Here is a 23,760-nt window from a genome sequence, read left to right as displayed (position 1 = left end):
AAAAAAAAAAAAAAAAAAGAATGCTTTTCTGTATGAAAAGTATATATATACTTACTATTTCTGTAAGTATATATATTACAGAAAAAGTAAGTATATATATATACTTTTCTTACAGAAAAAGTAAGTGTATATATACTTTTCTTACAGAAAGTATATATATATATATATATATATATATACACACACACACAAAAGTATATATCTTGATGAAGAAATATGTATCTTTATGAAAAAGGTGCCATTACTGAAACAAAAAGCAAGTGTCTGAGAGATGTGTTTAATAAAAGAAATTCCCAAGTAAAGCATGGAGTTTCTAGTCATTCAGCCTCATATTCTACACCATTTTCTTTATGATCCTTCATCATGTCTACCATATGCAAATGCACTCACATGCATATACATGTATATATAAAAATGTATATGTACACATATATACACAGGTTGATACAAATACTGATGCTTTATGTGTGTGTTTGTATGTGCATATGCACAGAAAAATATAAATACTTATGTTCATAGTTATGACCTAGTGCCATTGAAAGAAGGCTAAAATTATTATGGTATTTGAGAGGTAAAGAAGTGCATATTCATTTAGAAAAAATTATTATCTCTTCCTGCAAAAGAAGGTAAAAGTGTCATTTAAGTATTTAATGGGTTAAGCTTATTATTTTTTTAAAACTCACTAATACAGAACATCTCATTTCCAGTCATTGCCAAATAACAGATGTTCTTGTATATTAGAAACAGTACCATTCTGTAAGAACAAGTCAGATCAACAAGTATTTATTAAACACATTTAGTATACCCAATATTTAGTACTTCGGGGGATACAAAAGAAATACAAGACCCAGCACTCACTGTAACTACAAAGGATATCAGTAGTAAATCCCATCCCTCCTCCTCATCCCTCAATAATCTTTTAAAATATTTGGTAAAAGTTTATGGTGAAAGAAAACTGATTTCTAGTAACCAGGGAATTTTTAGTTTAATAAAATATAGGTGTGCATATAATGTTCCATTCACTTTCCCTATAAGCCATGGAATATTTGTAGTTGTCATGTTCTAACTGGGATCACTTTTTAAAAGAATGAGAGAAGGGTGGCTTATAAAAAATAAAGAATAAGATATAGGAATATAACCAAATCACTGTATAAAGGAATACTAAATTACTTAAGCTATTCACTAAGCCAGTAAAATAGTTGTTTGAAAAATGTTACAAGAGGAAAAAGGATTTTTATCAAATTTGTTCAAGCTATGTGTTTTTCATATTACCTCTGTTTATGTACATTTGCAAGTCTTTAAGATCCATAATTAAGGTGAAGTGTTCTTCCTCCACCCCTACCCCAATTGAGATCACAAAATATGCAATGTACTTAATAATAGTCCTTGTGGGAAACAGCAAAAAGGAAACTGAGAGCCTTCTGAAGGTAGGCCAGTGAAGCATTCTTTGGAAAGTAATCCACATCTAGGAGTGCATAAACCATGCCTGGGTACAAAGTATGATCAGAATAATTTACATGATTTATTATAGTGTTATAGTTAAAATTCAGGAAAAATTCCCTGCTTGTCTTCTAAAACTCACTCTAATTTTTTGTAACATTTTGAATCAAGATCAGTTATTGCATAGTTCTAACAAAAGCCTTGAGAAAGGGATAAAATGGACATTTTGTGTTGAGCGTGGTAATACTTTAGCTCCAGTGATAGAACATAGAGATTGTCTTTAAAAGAACTCTCCAAAAATTATACTAAAACCTGTTTATCACTTTTGCAGACATTTTTAAATTCAATGCAATGAAATAGTGTGTTAATGAAAGACTGTAATAGAGTAGAAGTCAGTAAAGTGATGAAACAGTTTTCTAAAACTTGACATGATCATTTACTGGTAAAATCACTCTCTAGTAGCCAATACTTTGTTCTTTTTTGTATGCCCTTGTAGATGAAATACAAAACAAGTACTTAATAAAATATACTACCAAATCAGTGACTATAGTAATTTAAGCTTGCTTTAGGTGGCCCTCATGTGGTTACAGTAAGTGGATTGTAAAATGGGAATCATATCCATAAACAGTTTCCAGATTTTGAAAGACCATTGATATGAATGATGAAGGAGTACTTTCTCTTATTGATAGCTTTAGTATTCAGCATATAGTCAAATTTTAAGTTGTAAAGTTTATCAAAATTTTTCTTGGATAAAATGAAATGCTAATATTTCCTGGGTAGTGTTACTGTTGCTTGTGTTAAGGCTTATGTTAGTTAAAGAAAAAGCCCTTCTACTCTGAATTCCTTAAAGATGAAATCATTACACATGGTCTATTTGAAAACTAACATATGGTATTTCTTTGCAGTTGAGTTTAATTTTGAAGTTTATTTTAAATGTGACAAAATTTCTCAATTTCCATCCTTCAAAAATTTATCTGTCTGTGTAAGTTAAATGAGATGTTAACAATTCTCCTCTGAGACAGCCTCAGTTTCTCACCTCTGTGATAATAAATTGTAGTTTCTGCTCAATTTGTTTACAATTACAAGAAATCAAAATGAAGAAACAGCATATAAATTGATAAGATTTTTACCCTCCCCAAAGCTTTGTGAAGATGTATAATAGATTAAATTTTGTGTGGTATAGTTTATTAGTGTTCTGTATGAAACAGGGCACCTCCTTCCTTCTCTCTCCACCCTCAAAGTACATGCAACCTTTATTATCAACTCTGATTTTGACTTACTGTTTTCAGTTATTGAGGGGTAAGATAATAAGCATGTACAATTATCTCATTTTCGCCCCTTAAATCTTGCTCTGAAGTCAGTAAAACTTCTAATAATAATCTTTTATCATTAGTACTGCTAGTACATTAAAACTACTGCTACAGCTACTACTTGCTCAGTAGTCTCAAGTTTTAAAAAAAAAGAATTAATCTAATCTTATTTTCTAAATATATTTGGACACACATACTGAAAGTACCCTTTACAAAATTCTTACTTCCAACTATCCTGCTATTTTGTTGTCTCCACTTTTAAGGCTTTTGCCTAGCTGTCAAAGTTCTCCATAGTCTCAACCATAAACTGACAAAGTTTATTTACCAGCTCTAACCTACCATACCCACTGTAAAGATTTGTCCATCTAATCTCTAGATGTGGGCTTTCAGTTACATGATTCCCCACCTCTGAACTCCTTTTGCACTTAAAATCAGATATTTTAGCACTTTGCAAAATGTTCCACTTTTCTAATTGTGTGGTCATTTACTAAGGAAACACACCATGGCTTCCCTACTTTGAATCATCTATAACCTGATTTACTTAGTAAATGATTGATTAGAACTAAGAGAAAATCCTAGTTTTGCTCAGTGAAAAATATGTTTCTTGTCTAAGAACGTTGAGGATGCCTTTCCTGTACCAGTGACGTTGTAAAGTGCCTGCTAGTCCTTATAACTACATCTCTGTATTACTTTGTTCTTTCTTTCTTATTTAATTAATCAATACACAGATTCATGTGATCCAGTCATGTCTTTTAGAAAGATTATGGTTCATATTTTTTGCTTTACCAGTTAGGGCCAAATGGATACAGATGTGTCATTTAATGTCATCCGTTCCTTCTTTTGTGTTGTTAAAAACCATTTGGTAGTAGAAATTCCCTTCTGCAGTGAATTCACTAGCAAACAATGAGCTGCCAAAAATGTTAAAAATGGAGAATGAACAATTAAACAGATTATTACCCAGGAAATTTCCTTTTGAATCCTCAGACAGAACATCTTTCTTTACTAATGTTCATTTAAAAGACCTTTGAGAATATCTAGGATATCCCCAGTATGCCAACACCCAATTTATGGGACCTTTTTATTAATTAAAGGGGACAATAACATTTAAATACCATATGGTAGAGATACTTAATGTTCTGCTGAAAAGCACTCGGCCTGAAATGGAGCAATAATTATAGCAATAAAATACTAAAAGTAAAATAATCATAATTCATAATCTTAGATCTGGATAGCTCTCTATCCCATCATTTTACAGCTAAATCTAAGAGTTCTATTTAGGACCACAATGTTAGGAGGGATGGGGATGTTTATATAATTATAGTTCAAATTGGATGAAAACTGTCATTTTATTTCACTTGAGGAGTGATGCTTTATTTACCTAGTTCCCATTTGATTTGATCTGTATTGGCATCTTAATATGGCAGCACATAACTTTGCCATAAAAGCTTTTCCTTTTAAATTTCCCTTGCAAACATTTAAATATGTACATATGTATATTAATATAAATCCTAGGTTTTGTCTAAGGTAATTAAACCTGTTAACATTTATTATGTACTTTTATACTTTGATAAGTGGTCTGTCATCTTTTCATATGCTTGATTATGTGTATTATGAAGGCTGTGGGGTTTTTTTTTGGTTTTTGGTTTTTTTTTGAGACAGTCTCACTCTGTTTCCTGGGCTAGAGTACAGTGGCGAAATCTCAGCTTACTGCAACCTCTGCCTCCCAGATTCAAGCAATTCTCCTGCCTCAGCCTCCCGAGTAGTTGGGATTACAGGCGCCCACCAGCATGCCCAGCTAATTTTTGTATTTTTAGTAGAGACAGGGTTTCACCATATTGGTCAGGCTGGTCTCGAACTCCTGACCTCAGGTGATCTGCCTGCCTCAGCCCCACAAAGTGCTGGAATTACAGGTGTGAGCCACAGCGCCCGGCCGGCTGTGAGCTTTTAAAGCATTTCTCTTTCTGTGATGCACCACTTTCCTGAAAAGTGTGCTTCTGTGGTTATAACTGACTTTGCAATAGTAATAATTTTGGAAATGTTAAAACCTGAATTTTCAGATTTTGAATTTTTTCTTTTATAGTAGAAATCCTGTTGTCTGACGTGGTCTAGACCAAAAGTTTCTTAGATAACAAAAAGTCAATAAACTCAAGAAATCATTTTAAAAGAATGCCTACTGCCTTATTTTAATATACGACCCATGTGTATTAAAAACCATTCGCCAGTCATTAGGCCAGTGCTTTTTCTCTTAGGTTATGAGTCCATTGATTGCCTTGGGACCACTTTTTTGACATGAACCACAACCAAAATACAATGTCTTCAATGAAAATAACACTTAGAAAAGCAGTCTTAATTCAGAATACATCTAGATTTTTATTTTTATTATTTAATCTTTTCAAACTGTCACACATACCTAATTTGAGTGAGGTTTTTTTTTTTGTCTTTTAGAAACTTACCTTTAGTTGGCACTGACTTGGTTTCATTGAAATAGCTTTCACATTCATATTTTGTCAGTTTATATAAGATTATGTAATTACGTTAATAAGCATGGGTCTACATCACATACAACCAGTGGTTTGCTAAGCAAAGAAGCTATATTCCCTCTTCGTACACATATAACAAATGCACATGTGGGCATATTAGAAAATAGCCCTCTCATTCTTGTCACTTCTATAGAGGGCAAAAAAATCTGTCAGAGTCAGTTCAGAGAGATTCTACTGTAGACTGTGTTTACCACATTTTAAAACTTAGGCACATTTGTCCATACATAGATACATGAAAGTAAAATGCAAAAAAAAAGATGAGTTGAGAAATCTACCTTACAAAATAAGACCACTTGAAAAGCTGTACCTATTGCCATTCATACAGATAATTGTTTAAGACTGTTTTTGTCAGAGAATGAGAGAAAGTTTTGACTTTTTCCACTGGTAATTGAATATGAGAGGGGAAAAGGAAATATGAGGTGCAGCCAACTTGGAAAGCTATTTGATGATAACTACCTGCTAAAGTTGAATATATTTGTAAGCTGTGATCCAGCAATTCCATGCCTAGGTATATACCCAGCAAGTGTGTGTGTGTGTGTGTGTGATCGTACGTGGGTATCTATATTCATTAAAAGACATGTGCAAGAAGGCTTATAGCAGCATTCTTGGTGATGACCAAAAATTGGAAACAACCTAAATGTCTGTCAGGAGTAGAATGAATATATACGTTGTTGTGTACTGAATTAATTGAAGAATGTATAAGGCATTAAGAAAAGACAAATTACAACAACATGCAACAAATGGTGGTAAATCTCACAAAACCTAATGATGAGTAAAAGAAGTCAGACCAAGAAAACACGTAACATATGAATATGGACATCATTTTTATGATGTTCAAAAATAGGCAAAAGTAAGCACTAACATTTGAAGTCAGAAGAGTGGGTACCTTTTGTGAGACAGCAAGGAAGTATGACTGGAAAGGGAGCACAAGACAACTTTTGGAGTCTTGGAAATACTCTGTTTCTTGATTTAGGTGCCATTCTTTTTGAGTGTCTTCTCTTCGAATTGTACATTTAAGATTTGTGTACTTTTATTATATATGGTATACTTCAAAAATTTTATCCAAAGAAGTGACTATCTCATGTAAGTAATAGTAACTGGATAAGGTATATAGTAAAGACACAGAAAAATGAGCTGAGCTCCACAAAACGATTTAAGAAGGGCTTAATTAAGGAATCTATCAAAAAGGAAAATAAGACTTAACAACTTAAATTGTCCCATCTGTAGCTAATTTAGTTAGGATAACTAGATTCAGCCCAGTTTGTTGTATTTTACATACTTAGTACTTGGATTGTGTAACCACTAAGAATTATTGAATAAGCATATAATTATAAACCATAAATCATTTTATCCCAATCCCTTGAAAACTAGTCTCATTTTTAAGTCAGGTTTTTGTTTGTTTGTTTTCTTAAATGTCAGGGTTTGTTCAGGATAAAATACTGGTTAAAAATTAGGACGGGCGTGGTGGCTCACGCCTGTAATCCCAGCACTTTGGGAGGCTGAGGCGGGTGGATCACAAGGTCAGGAGATCGAGACCATCCTGGCTAACACGGTGAAATCCCATCTCTACTGAAAATACAAAAAAATTCGCCAGGCGTGGTGGCGGGCACCTGTAGTCTCAGCTACTCCGGAGGCTGAGGCAGGAAAATGGCATGAACCCGGGAGGTGGAGCTTGCAGTGAGCCGAGATCAGGCCACTGCACTCCAGCCTGGCGACAAGCAAGACTCCGCGCAAAAAAAAAAAAAAAAAAAAAAAAGAGGTAAACTGTTGGTTCATTTGGAGCAGAAGCACTTCATTAACGACCAGTTTTATTTAAAATATTTTATCCATATTTTCTACCTCTTTTGTTTCCTTCATTTGGAAGAAAAAATCATGGAAATATTTTGGAATGTATTTACTCAATTTATATAATAGCCAACAAAACAAATACATATTAGAATAAGATCAAAAGAATGGAGGTTTTAAACCATCCTCTTATGTGACTTGCTGAATTTTCAAGACAAATTCCTACTATTTCAATAATGGTAAAATATATGCTAGCGCAACACTTTATTTTGCAGAAGGCAATAGAGAAGAAATACTTAATCAGTTGCCATAATTAATAATATAATTCATCGTGGGGAGTGAAACACAGTTGCATAAAGCCTTGCTAAATGTGATTTCTCTCTTCAATTAAATTGTAGTTGTTTCTCTTGTATAATAAATACAGATGAAAAGTATTGATTTGGCAAGAGAACAGTATGCTTCTAAATTGTTTAATCATTAAGATAATCATTTTGAAAAACATCTATGTTCGTTTATATGTAACTATGATATTTTAATATTCAGGGACCCAATAATTTCTACCAGGAAGAAGAGTATTTGAAGTAATGTGTTTTGGCACAGAATAGTAGCATTGTCCAATGTATATTCTGCTTTCTGTGAAATAAATTTTTGCCTACACGTTGAAAATAAATTCCTGAAATTGGCTAAACCTGTTTTATTGGTCTCTAATGAGATATGAACTATAAAACCTAGAAGAAAAATTCCAATGAATGAGTTCAGTTCTTTTTTTATTGTTGGTTTTTTGCTGTTGCTGTTGTTGTTTTGAGACAGGGTCTCTGTCACCCAGCCTAGAGTGCAGAGGTGCAAACGTGGCACACTGCAGCCTCCACCTCCTGTGCTCAAGCAATCCTCCCACGTCAGCCTGCCATTTCAGCCTCCCAAGTAATAGCTGGGGCTACAGGTGTGCACTACTGCGCCTGGCCAATTCTTGTGTGTTTTGTAGAGACGAAGTTTCACTGTATTTGCCAGGCTGGTCTTGAACTCCTGGGCTCAAGTGATCCTTCTGTCTCAGCCTCCCAAAGTGCTGGGGTTACAGGCATGAGCCATGTTACTCAGTCAAGTTCAGTTCTTAAGGATCAGAATTATATGTGCACTTTGCCAGCCTCCCACCGACTTCTGTCACCTGCTGTACTCTGTGCCACACTCTGTGCCAGTGCAAGGTAACAGTGGCTGAGTATGGAGAATGAGCAGTGGGTGAGGGATAGCATTCTCACAACATAGTGCCATGACTGAGGTTTCTGAGTCTTGATCTCCCTCTGCGATGGTAAAGCAATTGAAGTGGAGAGCCATGTTGGTGAGTAACCTGTTCCTTATTACTGTGAATTTGTTACTATTGAGGAAAGAGAGAACAGCAAGAACCAAATGCCTCTTCTTTCAACCCAGCTTTAATCGTCAACCATGGCCAGCTTGGGGAGAGAAAACTGAAAAAATAAGCCAAATTACAAAAGGTATAAATAGGAAGTAGCCACTGGGTTGGAATCCTAAAGGTAGAAGGAATAAACAATATGGAAGATGGCCATATTGCTACATTTACATAACTTCATATTAGCTTCTTTGTATGTTGTTTTGAAAATAAAAATACTCAGCGTGCATGTGTGTGTGTTTGTAAGCACCTCAGTAGTAATTATCGTCAATTGAAATGACTACTGAGGTAGTCAACCTGATTAGTGACCTAGAAACCTCAAGATTTTGCCCACAAAATAAAGAGTATGCAAATAATTTAATTTGATTACCATGTAACAGTGTTGCTGTGATAGATGAATGAGAGGGAAAATGTGTGTTACTCTTTTGTCCATGATTGAGTATGGTAAAATTTAAATTCTTCATACTACTTTCATATTATTTAAAAGTGGTATTATAATTTTCTTTAAAAGATATACATTAAATTCAAATATCTGTCTTATAATCTGTAGTTAATACCTTTGAATAAATTCATGGAAATTTAATTTTTTAGTAATGATATATCAAGAACAATTAACATTATACTGTTATTCTTCTATTAGGATTTGGAACTTGGAAGGCGTGCAAACAGCTCATTTTGTTCTACATTCTCCTGGCATGAGTGTATGCTGGCATCCTGAGGAGACTTTTAAGGTTATTGTTTATAATTTAACTCTCTTATCAAATTGAAAAGACATATAGAGATATAAGACATCACATACATCGAGGAGAAAGATCAATGATTTTTCCCATCTCAGAGAGTACTAATCAGCACAAATGCATTTGGATTGTACTAATCGGCAAAAACGTATTTGGGTCAGTCTAGAAACCTGTACTGTAGAAGTTTCTCTATAATTGTTAAGATTTTTATTTGGCAGCCATCATCCATAATTGGCATTTATTCAAACTACACTTTTCCTGACCTTTAGTGGATTTCATTGTAAAAACTGGTGTTCCAACAATCTAGTAGCAGTAGGCAGGGATTTTTTTTGTTTTGGTTTTTCTTTTGTTTTTGCTTTTGTTTTTTTAAACAGGGTCTCTGTCACCCACGTTGGAGTGCAGTGGTGTGATCTTGGCTCATTGCAGCCTCTGCCTCCCAGACTCAAGCAATCTTCTCACCTCAGCCTCCCAAGTGGCTGGGACTATAGGCACGTACCACCACACCTGGCTAATTTTTTTGTATTTTTGGTAGGGCTGGGGTTTTGCCATGTTACCCAGGGTGCTCTCAAACTCCTGAGCTCAGATGATCCACTCACATCAGCCTCACAAAGTGCTGGGACTACAGGCATGAGCCACCATACCTGGCCAGTAGGCAGTTTTTTTTTTTTTTTTTAAGTTACATCATCCACCCTTGTGAGCCCTAGTGTGAACAAACATTAGTGGACGAAGGCAAATTTGTCTTAGCTACAGTAGTGTTCAATTCCTATTCAAGATAGAGCTTTCTAAAATACTAAAAATATACTACAAGTTCTTATTATCAACTACCCTTGATGCTGATTCATTGGGAAGATAGGAGCCATTAAACAAGAATTTTCTCATTTGCCAGTATCTTCTCTTCATCATCACTGTAGTTATTTTGTATGTTTCCCTAGAATCTGAGAAGTTACTACAGTCATCTTTCTTAAAGTTAATTCTTCATCTGTTCTCTAAAGTTCATGGCAGTTCTTTAGACTCCCACAGTCCTCTAATGTCTTCATACTTCTTTTTTTTTTTTTTTTTTTTGAGACAGAGCCTGGCTGTCACCCATGCTGGAGTGCAGTGGCACAACCAACTGACCTTTAATCTGGTAGTTACCAAGCATGGCCAACTTGGGACCATGCTGGATATTTCATTTCCAGTAACTCTAGCATTCGTCATTCACTGCAACCTTCGTGTTCCGGACTCAGGTGATCCTCCCGTCTCAGCCTCCCGAGGTGCTGGGACTACAGGCATGCACCACTACACCCAGCTAATTTTTGTATTTTTTGTAGAGACAGAGTTTTACCATGTTACCCAAGCTGGTTTCAAACTCCTTGTCTCAAGCGATCTGCCCTCCTCAGCCTCCCAAATTGCTGGGACTACAGTTGTGAGCCACCACACTGGCCATCTTTATGCTTGTTCTCTGTCGACTCTGTTCTGTCCTCAAGTTTGCATGAGAAGATAAGTTTCACTAATCATAACAAGCACGTAGTGCTTAAATATGACAGGTCCATAGTCAGCATTTCATTATGTTAGCTTATTTAGTCCTCATGGTAACATGAGATAGGCACTGTGATTATCCCCATTTTACAGTTAAGGAAACTAAGGTGCAGAGAAATTAAATAAATTATCCAAGGTCACACAGCTAGTAAGTGGAAGAATTGGCATTTGAACTCATGCCTCCCAGCTCCATAGATCTTACTCTTAAAAATTCCCTTTTTCTACCTCCCCTTTAAATTTTAAACTATCTTCATCACACCTTTTATTTCTTAATGTTTGAATCCATCACTTGTACCTTTTAACTTCATTTCTTCTTTTCCCATCCTTTGGTCTAACACCGTAATCTCAGTCAGTCTCCACTATTCTCTCAGAAGGTACCAGGGGTATTTTCAACACATCCCATGGCCTTTTCCTTCATTCTTATTCTCCAGCCAGTGTTTTACACTGCTGATCACCTCCTTCTTGAAATGCTAGTTTGATTTTTAAAGCCACATTATCTGAGTCCTTTTGAGCAACTTTGCATATATATTCCCTTTTTCTTTATACTCTGCCAACTTTTCTTTCACCATATATTTGTGAATTGCTTCCAGAGTTAATTCTCACTGCACCGTACCCTTTATTGTAATAGGGAATAAAAGAATGAATAAAGTCCCTGCTCTTAAGTTGTATACTGATGTATAAGGGAGAAAAACATGTAAATACAGCAACACAAATAAGTTTTAGAATAAAAAAATCTATTAAGTAGAATGATGACATAAAGAAGGATTAACCAAATCTTCTCACAGCTTTCACAGAGGAGATAATCCCCAGACTGGGTGTAAGTGTGTTCTCTGAACCCTGGGATTTCATGGAAATTTGTTTCAGGCCCATTGAGTCTTTTCATCAGTAGAATTATTCTCTGCATATGTGCATGAGTGAAATGTTCTAACTTATTAAATTGATAGGTTTATTTCTGAGTCCAGTTCCTAAATTTTGTTTTATGCCTACATTGCTCCCCAAGAGCAGTCTACTTAAATTAAAACACAGTCTACTTAAATTAAAACACAGTCACAGTTTCTACCAAAATGTTAATATCACCACATATAACTACAATAAACTGCTTTGTAAAAACTATGACCTGCATGACAAATGAGAACATTTATTACAACTTCTATCCCAAAACTTACATCTTAATGCTTAATTTCTTGCTGTTATTTTTATCTCTTTCTTCCATATGCTTTAATTTCTGTTTTTCTCCTACTTATCACTGAAATTTCACCTTACCCCATCTCCTTTCTTTTATGATGTTTCCATGACTTCAGAATGTTTGAAAGTCCCTGTTCTAAATCACATAAACTCAGAATCCTAAAATCACCTGTAATTCCTTCTTTCCCTATACACAAACTATTCCAGGTCTTTTAATTTTTCCTTCATTTTTACTAACTCTAGCATTCTTCTCTTCATTAAGGTGCATTCTCCCACTTTCTGTTCTCACGCCTAACTTGCCAAGCCTTAGCTTGTTTCTAAAGTCTGTAGCTCTTTACTCTTTGATTCTTCTTGCCTACTGGACTAAGAGTCTTAGAATATCAGTTTCATCCTATCACTGCTAAACTCAGACACCTGGAATACAGAGAAGTGGTTAAGAGTGTGGATTCTTCAGTTAACTGCCTGGAGTCAGATCCCAGTTTCACCACTTACTAGCTATGTGATCTCTGACAAGTTACTTAAACTTTCTCTTACTATCTTCACTTCATCTTATAAAATGGATTTATAAGATCAAATGTGCTAACGTGTAAAATCCTTTAAAAAGCACATAGTAAGCACTCAGTCAATTTTAGCTACTGGTCATTGTTGATACTATCATTGCAGTGGTAACAAGCCCAATTGCTTTCAGTGCTCTGCCATTCGTTTTCAGTGCTCTACAATCGTTTCAGTGCTCTGCAAGCCCAGAATTGTTGGCCTCTTATGTTTGGCCTTGATGAAAATAAGGCAGCTAGAGAAGAGAGAGATGAGTTCTTGATTACCTATCTCATAGAATGCTTATGAAAATCCCAAGAGATATAAACCACAAAAAAACCATAAAATCAGGAAAACACAAAACAAATGGCTAGAATTTAATAGTAAAATATACAAAAGTCAAGAGACCTCCAAAAACTAAGCTCCCAAATCCAATAAGCCTCAATAGGAGCTAGGATTTCAATGCATACTAATAACAGGACCAAGGATTTAGGATGTCACAGGATCAAATAATTGGATCTGAGGACATCTCAGTCTCTGCCCTAAGAAAAAAGAGGTTAAAGAGTAGCTAAATGTGACCGGGAGCAGTGGCTCACGCCAGTAATCCCAACACTTTGGGAGTCCGAGACAAGTGGATCACTTGAGCTCAGTAGTTGGAGACCAGCCTGGGCAACATGGTGAAACCTCATCTCTACTAAAAATGCAAACATTAGCGAGGTGTGGTGGTGCTCGACTGTAGCCTCAGCTACTCTGGAGGCTCAGGTGGGAGGATTGCTCATGCCAGGGAGGTCAAGGGTGCAGTGAGCACTTCAGCCTGGGCAACAGAAAGAGACTCTATCTCAAAAAAAAAAAAAAAAAATGGCTACATGAAATAGATTTAACAACCAACATTTGTTGAATGCTTTCTATTTGCCAGGAACTGTACTAAGTACTTGACATGTATTCTCATTTAATCCCCACAAAACACTACAGGGACAGTACTAGTATTCTATTTTGTAGATGAGAAAACCAAAGCACCAAAAGGTAAAGCATTTTGCCCAAGGTCACACAGTGACAGATTTGAACTCAGTCTGGTTCAAATATGACAATGTTGTATGCCACTTAAAGTATTTCCCCCTTGGAAATTCACAGTGCATGGTGTTGTTTATAGTTCTGAAAATTCCTAAAGGAAAATTCCCCATGTGCCATTTTAGATTCAGCTACTCCCAAACTCACTTAATTTTTCTACCCTATCTGTTCTTTCACCCAAAAAAAGATTTATTGTCATAATTGAGCACAGTTATACAGACAGTAAATAACAAAAATTTTGTGTTAGAAGTGAGTTTTTAATTTGACTTTAACCTGTAATAGCCAGTGTTTGTTGAGTGCCTGCTTTATGCCAAAACAGTTCTAAGTGCTTTATATTTACTAACTCCTGCCATTCTCCCAATAGTCCTATCAAGTAGATACTCTTATTAGCCCCTTCTTAGTGATAAGAACCTGAAACACAGAAAGGTAAGCAGTTTGTCCGAGATCTTACAGCTCCTGAAGGCAGAGCTGGGCCCCATCCAGGCAGTCTGGCTATAGAGGCTGCACACCTGCTTACCATGCTTTACTGCCCCTAGTACCTTCGGACCAGGCTCAGGTAGTCTTAGCCCTTCCATAGTCCATAAGTTATACCTGAAATTCGCAAGATCTTTCAAGTCACTCTCAAAATATCAAATATTTTTACTAGGTCCTGGTAAATCTTCCTCATTCTCTTACCTTTTCTGATCCTTCCCCACTCCAGACCATAGCACACTAGACCACTCACCAGTCTTCAGCAGCCTAGCCTTGTAGCAAGGAACATGTGTGCACTGTAGTTAAACAGACCTGGATTCAAATCCAGGCTCCATCATGGGCTAGGGTTGATACCTTGAACAAGTCACATGAATCACTTTGAGCCTCAGTCTCATCTGAAAAATGGGATTAACGATAGTAATTTCCTCATACAGTGGCTTAGGGGATTAAATAAAGCAGACATGTAAAGCTCTTACCTCAGTGTTGTACTTGTTTTTGTTGTATGTTTGTCATTGACTTCATTGTATTTATTGTTAGTAGCATTAGTGTTATCTTAACATTTGCCTGTTCTTAAAGAATCATTTTTGTTTTCTGTTTGTTTTGTTTTTGAGGCAGGGTCTCACTCTGTGGCCCAGGCCGGAGGCAGCGGGACAATCATAGTTCACTGCAGTTTCTATTTCCCAGGCCCAAGTGATCCTCCTGCCTCAGCCTCCTGAGTGTCTGGGACTACAAGCACTTGCCACCTCACCTGGCTAATAAGAATAATTTCAAATTCCACTTCTTCTAAGACTACTGTAATTCCAAACCTTGTCTATATTCTGGAATAATTCCTTTTTGTACTCTAGAGCATTTTGCCTTAAATTATTGTCCGATTTTTTCATAATTCTCTTTTCTAGATAGAAAGTTTCTTGAGATCAAGGATTATATCCTTTATCTTTGACTTCTGTTGGAATTAATATAGTGTTTTGTGTATGTTTGTATATAGTATATCTTCATTATTCACAGATTTTGCATTTTTGAATTTCCCTCCTCACTAAACTTTATTTGTAACCCCAAAATCAATACTGATAGCACTTCCTTAGTCGCAGACATACGCAGGGAGCACAGAACAACAAAAAGTTTGAGTCGGCTTATGTGCACTTGCTCAGCTTAGGTTGAACAAGGTGAGCTCTGGCTTCTTATTTTAGCTTTCATACTGTAAATAGGTGTCTTTTCCTCATCAGTTTAGTGCCACATTTTAACATTTTGTACTTTTGTGGGTAATTTTACTGTGTAAAATTTTGCTGTGTAAAATCATCCCCAAGCACAGTAATGTAGTGCTGTCTAGTGTTCTAAGTGCAAGAAGGCTGTGATGTGCCTTATGAAGAAAATAAATGTGTTAGGTAAGGTTTGTTTAGGCATGAGTTATAGCGCTGTTCATGGTGAGGTTTATATTAATGAATCAGTATATATTAAGATATCTCTTTAAAAAGAAACACAGTTTTTAAAAGCTACATATTGATCAGTCGTCAAAAAGGTTGTGACCACAGGCTGGCAGGGAACCTAACTGTGTATTTCCCTAATGGTTCGGTATTCACTAATTGAGTGTTTGCAGCAACTTTATAACAACAAACTACCCTGAATAATTGACTATCCGTATATGTGTATAAAATAGATGCTCAGTAAAAGCCTGTTAGATGAATAGTAGAATAAATGATGTTTTATGTGTTTAGGAAAGTACAAAAGTACATTCTTAAAGAACAATCACATTTTAGCGATACAGTAACTTTTTGACTCTGATATAATTATCCTCCATTTTACAGATAGGAAAGCTAACTCCAGGTTACTCAACAGATTAAATGGTACAGCTCAGGATTTTTGATGCCAAATCCCACATTCTTACCAATCTACCATTACTACTTTACACCCTCAAGGATTTTTCAACTTAATAGAACCAGAATTAAAAGAACACTGTTTAAAAGTAAGAACTTGACAGAGATGTAGAGAGTGGAAAAGCATTTTATTCAGGCATCAACTACTCATGCACTTAGATACTTACAGCAATCTCATACCTTATCTCCCACGAATGGGTATACCAATGCCATGCTTCCTTGAGATTAAGAAAAATTTTTTCACATTTTATTGTTTTGTAAAATTGGAATTCACATTAGAATTAATTTGTGCATTTGACAAAGTATTTCACACATAAAACTTATAAATGTATTAAACATCTTAAGTCAATGGTATCTTAGAATAAAGGAAATAGTGAAGTAATAGCTACTATTTTTTTGAGTGGGTGGCTACTATTTGTCAAGCATTACATTGAGGTACTTTACACACATTACTATTTAATAATCACAGCAATCCTGTAGCCATTCTTATCCTCCCATCTCCATTTTAGAAATGAGAAAGCTGCCAGTCACATGGCAGTCACTCAGCTTATAAGTGAAGGAAGCGGCCTGTCTGTGCTCTTTAACTCTGCTGCCCGGCCTTCCATTCTAGAAACAAACTTGAGTTGCGTAAGTATGCGTAACACATAAATGTCTGTCTCTCTTGAGAGATACATACTTAGGTATTCTTTCTAGACAACATAACTAACATACTTAAAAGTAACTTTTCCCAGAAGGAATTGTTAAATTGATCTCTTCTTAGTGACCATACATCATCACTTAAAATTCTACCAAATCTCGAACCTTCTTTTAAAAAAAAAAAAAAAAAAAAAATGGAGTTTCGCTCTTGTTGCCCCGGCTGGAGTGCTGTGGCGCAATCTCGGCTCACTGCAACCTCTGCCTCCCGGGTTCAAGCAGTTCTCCTGCCTCAGCCTCCTTAGTATCTAGGATTACAGACTCGTGCCACCACACCCAGCTTTTTTTTTTTTTTTAGTGTAGGCGGGGTTTCACCATGTTGGCCAGGCTGATCTCAAACTCCTGACCTCAAGTGATCTGCCTGCCTCAGCCTCCCAAAGTGCTGGGATTATAGGTGTGAGCCACCACACCCAGCCAAATCTTAAATCATTTATCCTGCCAGTTTTCTCTAAGGTTTTTTATATTCTCTGGAGATTTTTACATAGCCTCTTACTTCCTTTATATTTGATCTGCCATCTGTAATATAGGTTGAGGATCCTTATCTGACATTCTTGGAACTAGAAGAGTTTCAGATTTTAGAATTTTTTGCATTTTGTAATATTTGCATATACATGAGAAATCTTGGGAATGGGACCCAAGTCTTGATATTCACTTATATTTCATGTATACCTTATACACATGACCTGAAGATAATTTTATATAACTTTTTAAAATAATTTTGTGCATGAAACAAAGTTTGTGTTAAGTGCTTATATGTGGAATTTTCACTTGTGGCATCATGTTGGCACTCAAAAGTTTTAGTTTTGGAGCATTGCAGATTTTCAGATGAGGAATGCTCAACCTGTATATTGCAAGTATTTACATTTTACCGTACAACAGTGAATCTCTGCTTACACTTCAGGTATAGTTAGTGAGTTAAGTGATTGAGTTTCTTTTTATTTTTCTGTCTTACAGCTAATGGTTGCAGAGAAGAATGGAACAATCCGATTTTATGATCTTTTGGCCCAACAGGCTATTTTATCTCTTGAATCAGAACAAGTGCCATTAATGTCAGCACACTGGTGCTTAAAAAACACCTTCAAAGTTGGAGCCGTTGCAGGAAATGATTGGTTAATTTGGGATATTACTCGGTCCAGGTACTTTCTTGATATGTTTGTCTATTACAAAAAAAAAAACAGGCAGTAACTGTTGCTAAATGATCCACTCGTCCATCCTGTTATACCTGAGACTACACTGTCAAGCGAAAACAAGTCTCTCCTATAGAAGGCCAGAGCTATGGATTTTTATATAACATAAAGTTGCTATCCAGATTTACTCTGGGAGTAACCCAGAAAGGACAGTGCAAAAGAGGAAATCTTGGATCTGTGCAATGTTTACTTATATTGGAAAATAAGAAAAACACCGACCCTGTTGCATGATGGTTCCCTGCAGTGGTTCTAAGTCATGTCTTTATTGTATTTCATCTGTTTTAAGTGATTGCTTGTTTAGGATTTATTATAGTTTAAACACATTGGACATTCTGTCCTATAAAGAGAAAATACTGTTTAAACCTTAAGTTCACCCACTTGAGTCTAACACATAATTCATAAAATGCAAAATATTATCTTTTAGTTATCCTCAAAATAAGAGACCTGTTCACATGGATCGAGCCTGCTTATTCAGGTAATGTACCATTTTTGTCAGAGCTGTGATTTGATCGTTTGACGTTGTGCTGTGCCACCACTGGGATACTTTTGTAGTTCTCTTCACTGAGTTTTTTTTTTTTCCCCTGATTGTTTTATAAGTGGTTATTTTACTTTCCCAACTAAGTCATCGATTGTGTCTTTTGGTCTAGACAAGGAGTTGATTAGGTTTTCCAAATATTTTCTTTACACAGAAAAACATGTAACCACTCCACCACTACCACCCCAACAATTTGGAATATATTATGCTTCCTGATTGTTCTGTGCTGTTAAGGATGTAAATGTAGGGGAGCCCATGCTTATGTATATAAACTTTATTATTGTGTGTTAAATGAAACCATGCTAGATAGTGTATCTCTGCAACGTGTTTTTGCTTTTCACTTAAATTAACATACATGTCTACCTTGTTCTTTTTATAATACTCCATTGTATCGTGTGGTCATTAAGCTATTATTTCTGCTTTTTAAGGGACAGCAAAACCAAATGAGAGACTAAAACCAGTGAAATTTTATTATATGCTATATTCCAATATATTGGGGATATAAAATATCCCCAATGAAGTTGTAGAACTTAGAGATACCATTATTGAGAAGAAAATACATTCGACTAAATGTAAGAATGCCATGGATCATAAGATATATCCTGACTTCAGAGATGTGTGAACAAATATACACCAATGAGCAAGTGTACATCAATTTTAAAATCAATGAGCTATGGTACTTATAAGTCTAGAGGAGGTAATCTCAGGGCTTGTTTAGCAGCTCATCACTGTTATCAAGAGCTCAGACCCCTTTCATCCTTTCCCTCTGCTATTCTCAATGGCAAGGATCTGGGACTTGTTGCTTCATAGCTTCTCATAGCTATGAGAGTTCCAGGCATAAGAGATGTACTCCATTTGCCGAACAATTAAACAAAAAAAAGTAAGAGGAGAAGAAGGAACCCTATCCTTTTATGGGAGGTTGCTATGACTGCCTTAAACTAATTATGTCTAATCCCCTAGGGTTGGACACACTGTGCCCTGAACAAAGTTGGGGTTCAGTTAACATGGAAAATGGGCAGAATGGCTGTCGTATTTGATGCCTTATTTGTGTCTTATACCACACTGTTACCCCTTTGGTTGTGAAAAAAAGGATTGTATTAACCTTGTGTAACTTTGGAACTTAATGAAATGACACAAAATAAGCACTTCATAAATACTAAAAGTATGAGAAAATATTAATGGAATATTTTCCTCAAATTCCCAGTCTAATTGTAAAGACATATTAACAAATTTAGGATTATTAAAATCACTGGTTTTATACAAAAAGAAACCTGTTTCTGGCTAGGTGCTATGGCTCACACCTATAATCCCAGCACTTCAGGAGACCAAGGCAGGAGGATCACTTGAGGCCAGGACTTTGAGATCTACCTGGGCAAGATAGCAAGACCCGATTGCTACAAAAAAAAAAAAAAAAAAAAAAAATTAAAACTTACCTGGGCATCGTGGTACACACCTGTAGTCCCAACTACTAGGGAGGCTAAGGTGGAAAGATCACCTGAGCCCAGGAATTTGAGGCTACAGTGAGTTTTGTTAGCACTTCTGCACTCCAGCCTGGGTGACAGAGCAAGACCCTGTCTCTTAAAAAAAAGAAAAAGAAAAAACCCGCTTCGGAAAAGCTTGTCGTTATCTATAGGATACGATACTTAATTTTATGCTTCCTTGTTTCATAGGTGGTCCACAATTAGTGAAAATCTGTTTGCAACCACTGGTTATCCTGGCAAAATGGCAAGCCAGTTTCAAATTCATCATTTAGGACACCCTCAGGTAATGTGGAAATGTTTTGTAACATATGTGCTTTTCTTAATTTGTGTTTTTGACTTTTCCACTCATAGCCCCAAATTTGTAATTTGTTAACTAAAGACATTTATGTTTGTTATCTACTTAAATTGCAAGAAAAGGTGGTTCATTTGTTTTTGTTTTTTATGTGTGTGTGTTTTGTTTTGTTTTTTGGTTTTTTTTTTTTTTTTTTTTTTTTTTTTTTGATGTTTGCATTACCAGTGACGACAGGTTTTTTTGGCCAATATTCATGTAAGAAGCTTTTTATTTCTTCTGTCACTTTTATATTTTCTTCTTTATTTAAATACGTTAATTTTGCTTGTTTGGTTGGTGTACACTGCAAAAATGGAGTCTGGATTGTACCAGTTATTCATACATGGATTGTATCCCATGTTCCAGCTGCATATCAATAATGTGTATTTCACCTGTAAGGGAGCATATTCTTAAATTTTGTTTCTGCTACAAAGATAAATTATCAATGCATTTTGTATTTTTGCAAGTCATTTTTATTTATTAATTTTGGGGACTTACTGTGCTTCTTTAATTCTTCACATATTTTATAGCCCATCCTCATGGGTTCTGTAGCCGTTGGATCTGGCCTGTCCTGGCATCGAACTCTTCCTCTGTGTGTAGTTGGAGGAGACCACAAGCTGTTGTTTTGGGTGACTGAAGTATAAAGTTTTCTCTGTACCTTAGATTCACAAACTTTGTATTTTTAGTACATATTTTGAAGAATTTCTATAGTACATATTTTGAAGAATTTTATATCAAATATACCATATACTTTAGAAAATGTCTCAGTTGCTTTTATTAAATAAAATGTGAATGATTTTAAAATTATTTTCTACTCTGTTTTGTGTGGGTGTGTATATATATATATATTTTGTTTTAATAATCTTATAAAATCATATATTGACTCAGCAACTGACCTCCAGAGAAGAGATGACCAAGGAAAAATAATGCTTTTGAGTTTATCAGAAAAGGAGTATTTAAAGTGTACCTGTTTTCTGTACTTTGAGTGTATGCTGTTTTTCTAATTCTCAGGGACACATTTATCAAAAGAGAAAAAAAGGCCAGGTGCAACGGTTCACACTTATAATCCCAACTCTTTGGGAGGCCGAAGGGAGTGGATCACTTGAGGGCAGGAGTTCGAGACCAACCTGGCCAACATGGTGAAACCCTATCTCTACTAAAAAAATAAAAATAAAAAAATTAGCCAAGCATGGTTTGGAAGACTGAGGCAGGAGAATCACTAGAACCTGGAAGGCAGAGGTTACAGTGAGCCAAGATCGTGCCACTTCACTGCAGCCTAGGCAACAGAGCAAGACTATCTCAAAAGAAAACAAATCAAAGGAGAAAAAAATATCTTAGGGTACTCAGGAAGTGGTTGTTGAGTGTGTGTGTATATATATATACGTGTGTGTGTGTGTATGTATACTCAATGTAAAATATGGTTTTCAGTTTCTGAAATATGTAATTGATTATATTACTTAACCCTGTTTATTATATGCAGATTCCTTTGGACTAGGTGTTTTAACAGTCTTAGAACATCTGGTATATGGGATAAAAATGACTTCTAGTGTATACCTTTAACAGCCTCCTTTTTATGAATCTTCACTGTTCTTACCAAGAAACAAGTGTTTTTGAGATGGGACCTATTGGCAATGGAACCGTGTTCACCCTGTCAAAGATCATTAAAATCAACATTATCTAAGACAGCTGTATCACATTTTTGGGATACATCATGGTACAATCAGAAGCATATAAAATTATGGTTCTGCTTGTCAGTCACATACAGAATTCAATACATTTTGACGAACTGCCCATTCGTGCAAGTTAATACCTTCTTTGAAGCTTCAATTCCTCTTGTAAAGTACCGATAGAAATCATTGTTTTGTGGAGTTGCTGTGAAGATTAAATAAAGGTGAATGAAAATACCTAGTATGTGTCTGTCACACGGTTCAGAGATGTATAGAAATTATTTATTTCAGAGATGAGTAGGTTTTATTTTTGAGGTTTTAGAGATTTATGTTTAATGTCAGTAAATATTTTTTACTGCAGTTCTATTCGTAAGGTGTCTTAAAATAATTATAGAATCAAGAACATGATATTTTTAAGAGATAGGAGAATGTTCCAGGTAATTAAAAGAAAGAATTCAGTGAAATTTTATAATATGTAGATGTTTGGGTTCAACTTTTACATGCTTTAAAGTACAGATGAAAAATTTCATAGCAATTTCCTAGTCAATTTTTTAATACAGTTAAATATTATAACCAAATGATATAAATGGTTTTGTTTACCCCTTCATAATAAGATTTTGAACTAACAAAGTAAAAAGCAAAGAGCAAGGAATTTTGACATGGTTCTCTTTAAGAGTCTCTGTGATGGGGCAAGGATTCCTAAAAGCATCAGGATAGCCAAAGGGCTATCAATAGTGACTCTTACAAGAATTTGTCATTTCAGGATGTGTCCAAGAAATAAAAAAGTCACCTCTAAGGCCAGTGTATTCAAAAATTGTTGTCATATACTTAGAAAAATTGATGTATGAAGTGGGTGGGTTTTATTTAGGGATGGAAATTAGGGAGATGATTATGTTGGGCTTGGGTGTATAAGAAATGGATTCTCTGGAATAAGGGTTTAACCAAAATATAAAAGTTGTCTGATAAAATTACCCAGTAGGGCTGGGCGTGGTGGCTCATGCCTGTAATCCCAACACTTCGGGAGGCCGAGGCGGGCAGATCACTTGAGGTCAGAAGTTCAAAACCGCCCTGGCCAACATGGTGAAACCTCTACTGAAAATACAAAAACAAAATTAGCCAGACGTGGTGGTGCATGCCTGTAATCCCAGCTACTTGGGAGGCTGAGGCAGGAGAATTGCTTGAACCCTGGAGGCAGATGTGGTGGTGAGCCGAGATCACACCACTGCACTCTAGCCTGGGTGACAGAGCGAGACTCCATCTCAAAAAAAAAAAAAAAAAAAAAAACCCAATAGAACTTCTGTCTTTTAGTAGGGGAAGCAGTGTTGGAAAAAGAAACTCATGATGATTGTATACTGTTATGCCAAAAAGAGGCAGGAAATGTTATCCTCAAAGAGAAGAAAATGGTGATTCCATTTGTGGACTAATATAGTGACTAAGATAAGACATTCTCAAGAGAGGAGAGGGTTGCCTTTAACTGTTAGTTTCAGGAGTGAAATGTACTTTATCCTCCGTAAGCATTGAGAACTCTAACCTCTTTTTTTCTTTAGATCTTAACAGTAGGCTACAGGACCATGTTCCAACTTATACTTTGGTGTTAAATTTTATTGTGTTTAATTATTTTAAAATGTATAATGATTTTTTTCTTAGTAAACTTTGTTCTTTGAAATATGTTTAAATTAGACTAAGACACGAGGAAGTATTTATGAGGAATTAGTTATTGGTCATCACTTCTAATTCCTGATGATAACATGAGATATTCACATTGTATGTCCCAGTTTTAGTTTTTCCATGTTTGTTTATAAATATGTCCAAGAGGGTTTTTCTTCTGTTGAAATTTAAGTTTTCCTCAGGATTGCTTCACTTAAAACATCAAAGAGAAAAAAGTTGTACTTATGTTCTAAAACTTGTATTATTTAGGACTACTGAAGCAAAAGTCAGGATATCACAAATCTGCAAGATGTCAGAGCTAAATCCTACATTTTCAGAATGATGGGATCATAAGTCCCATTTC

At 35.6% G+C, this 23,760-nt stretch overlaps 1 protein-coding gene across 2 annotated transcripts in view; it reads left to right on the top strand.

The window, feature by feature from the left end:
* NUP37 (nucleoporin 37) overlaps positions 1-20,881 on the top strand; it is a 47,078-nt gene extending 26,197 nt beyond the window's left edge. For both annotated transcript variants that reach the window (XM_017893453.1, XM_017893455.1), the window contains 5 exons: positions 9,118-9,208; positions 17,506-17,687; positions 18,163-18,213; positions 19,944-20,037; positions 20,613-20,881. In XM_017893453.1, coding sequence (XP_017748942.1) covers positions 9,118-9,208; positions 17,506-17,687; positions 18,163-18,213; positions 19,944-20,037; positions 20,613-20,726 — 532 coding nt within the window. In that variant the 3' untranslated portion in view covers positions 20,727-20,881. The remainder of the gene's footprint in view (positions 1-9,117; positions 9,209-17,505; positions 17,688-18,162; positions 18,214-19,943; positions 20,038-20,612) is intronic.
* The last annotated feature ends 2,879 nt before the right edge of the window (positions 20,882-23,760 follow it).

The sequence above is a fragment of the Rhinopithecus bieti genome, unplaced genomic scaffold (genome assembly GCF_001698545.2).
Source record: "Rhinopithecus bieti isolate Rb0 unplaced genomic scaffold, ASM169854v2 scaffold_23898, whole genome shotgun sequence".
NCBI classification, from domain to species: domain Eukaryota; kingdom Metazoa; phylum Chordata; class Mammalia; order Primates; family Cercopithecidae; genus Rhinopithecus; species Rhinopithecus bieti.
This window is presented reverse-complemented; position numbering and strand designations above follow the sequence as displayed.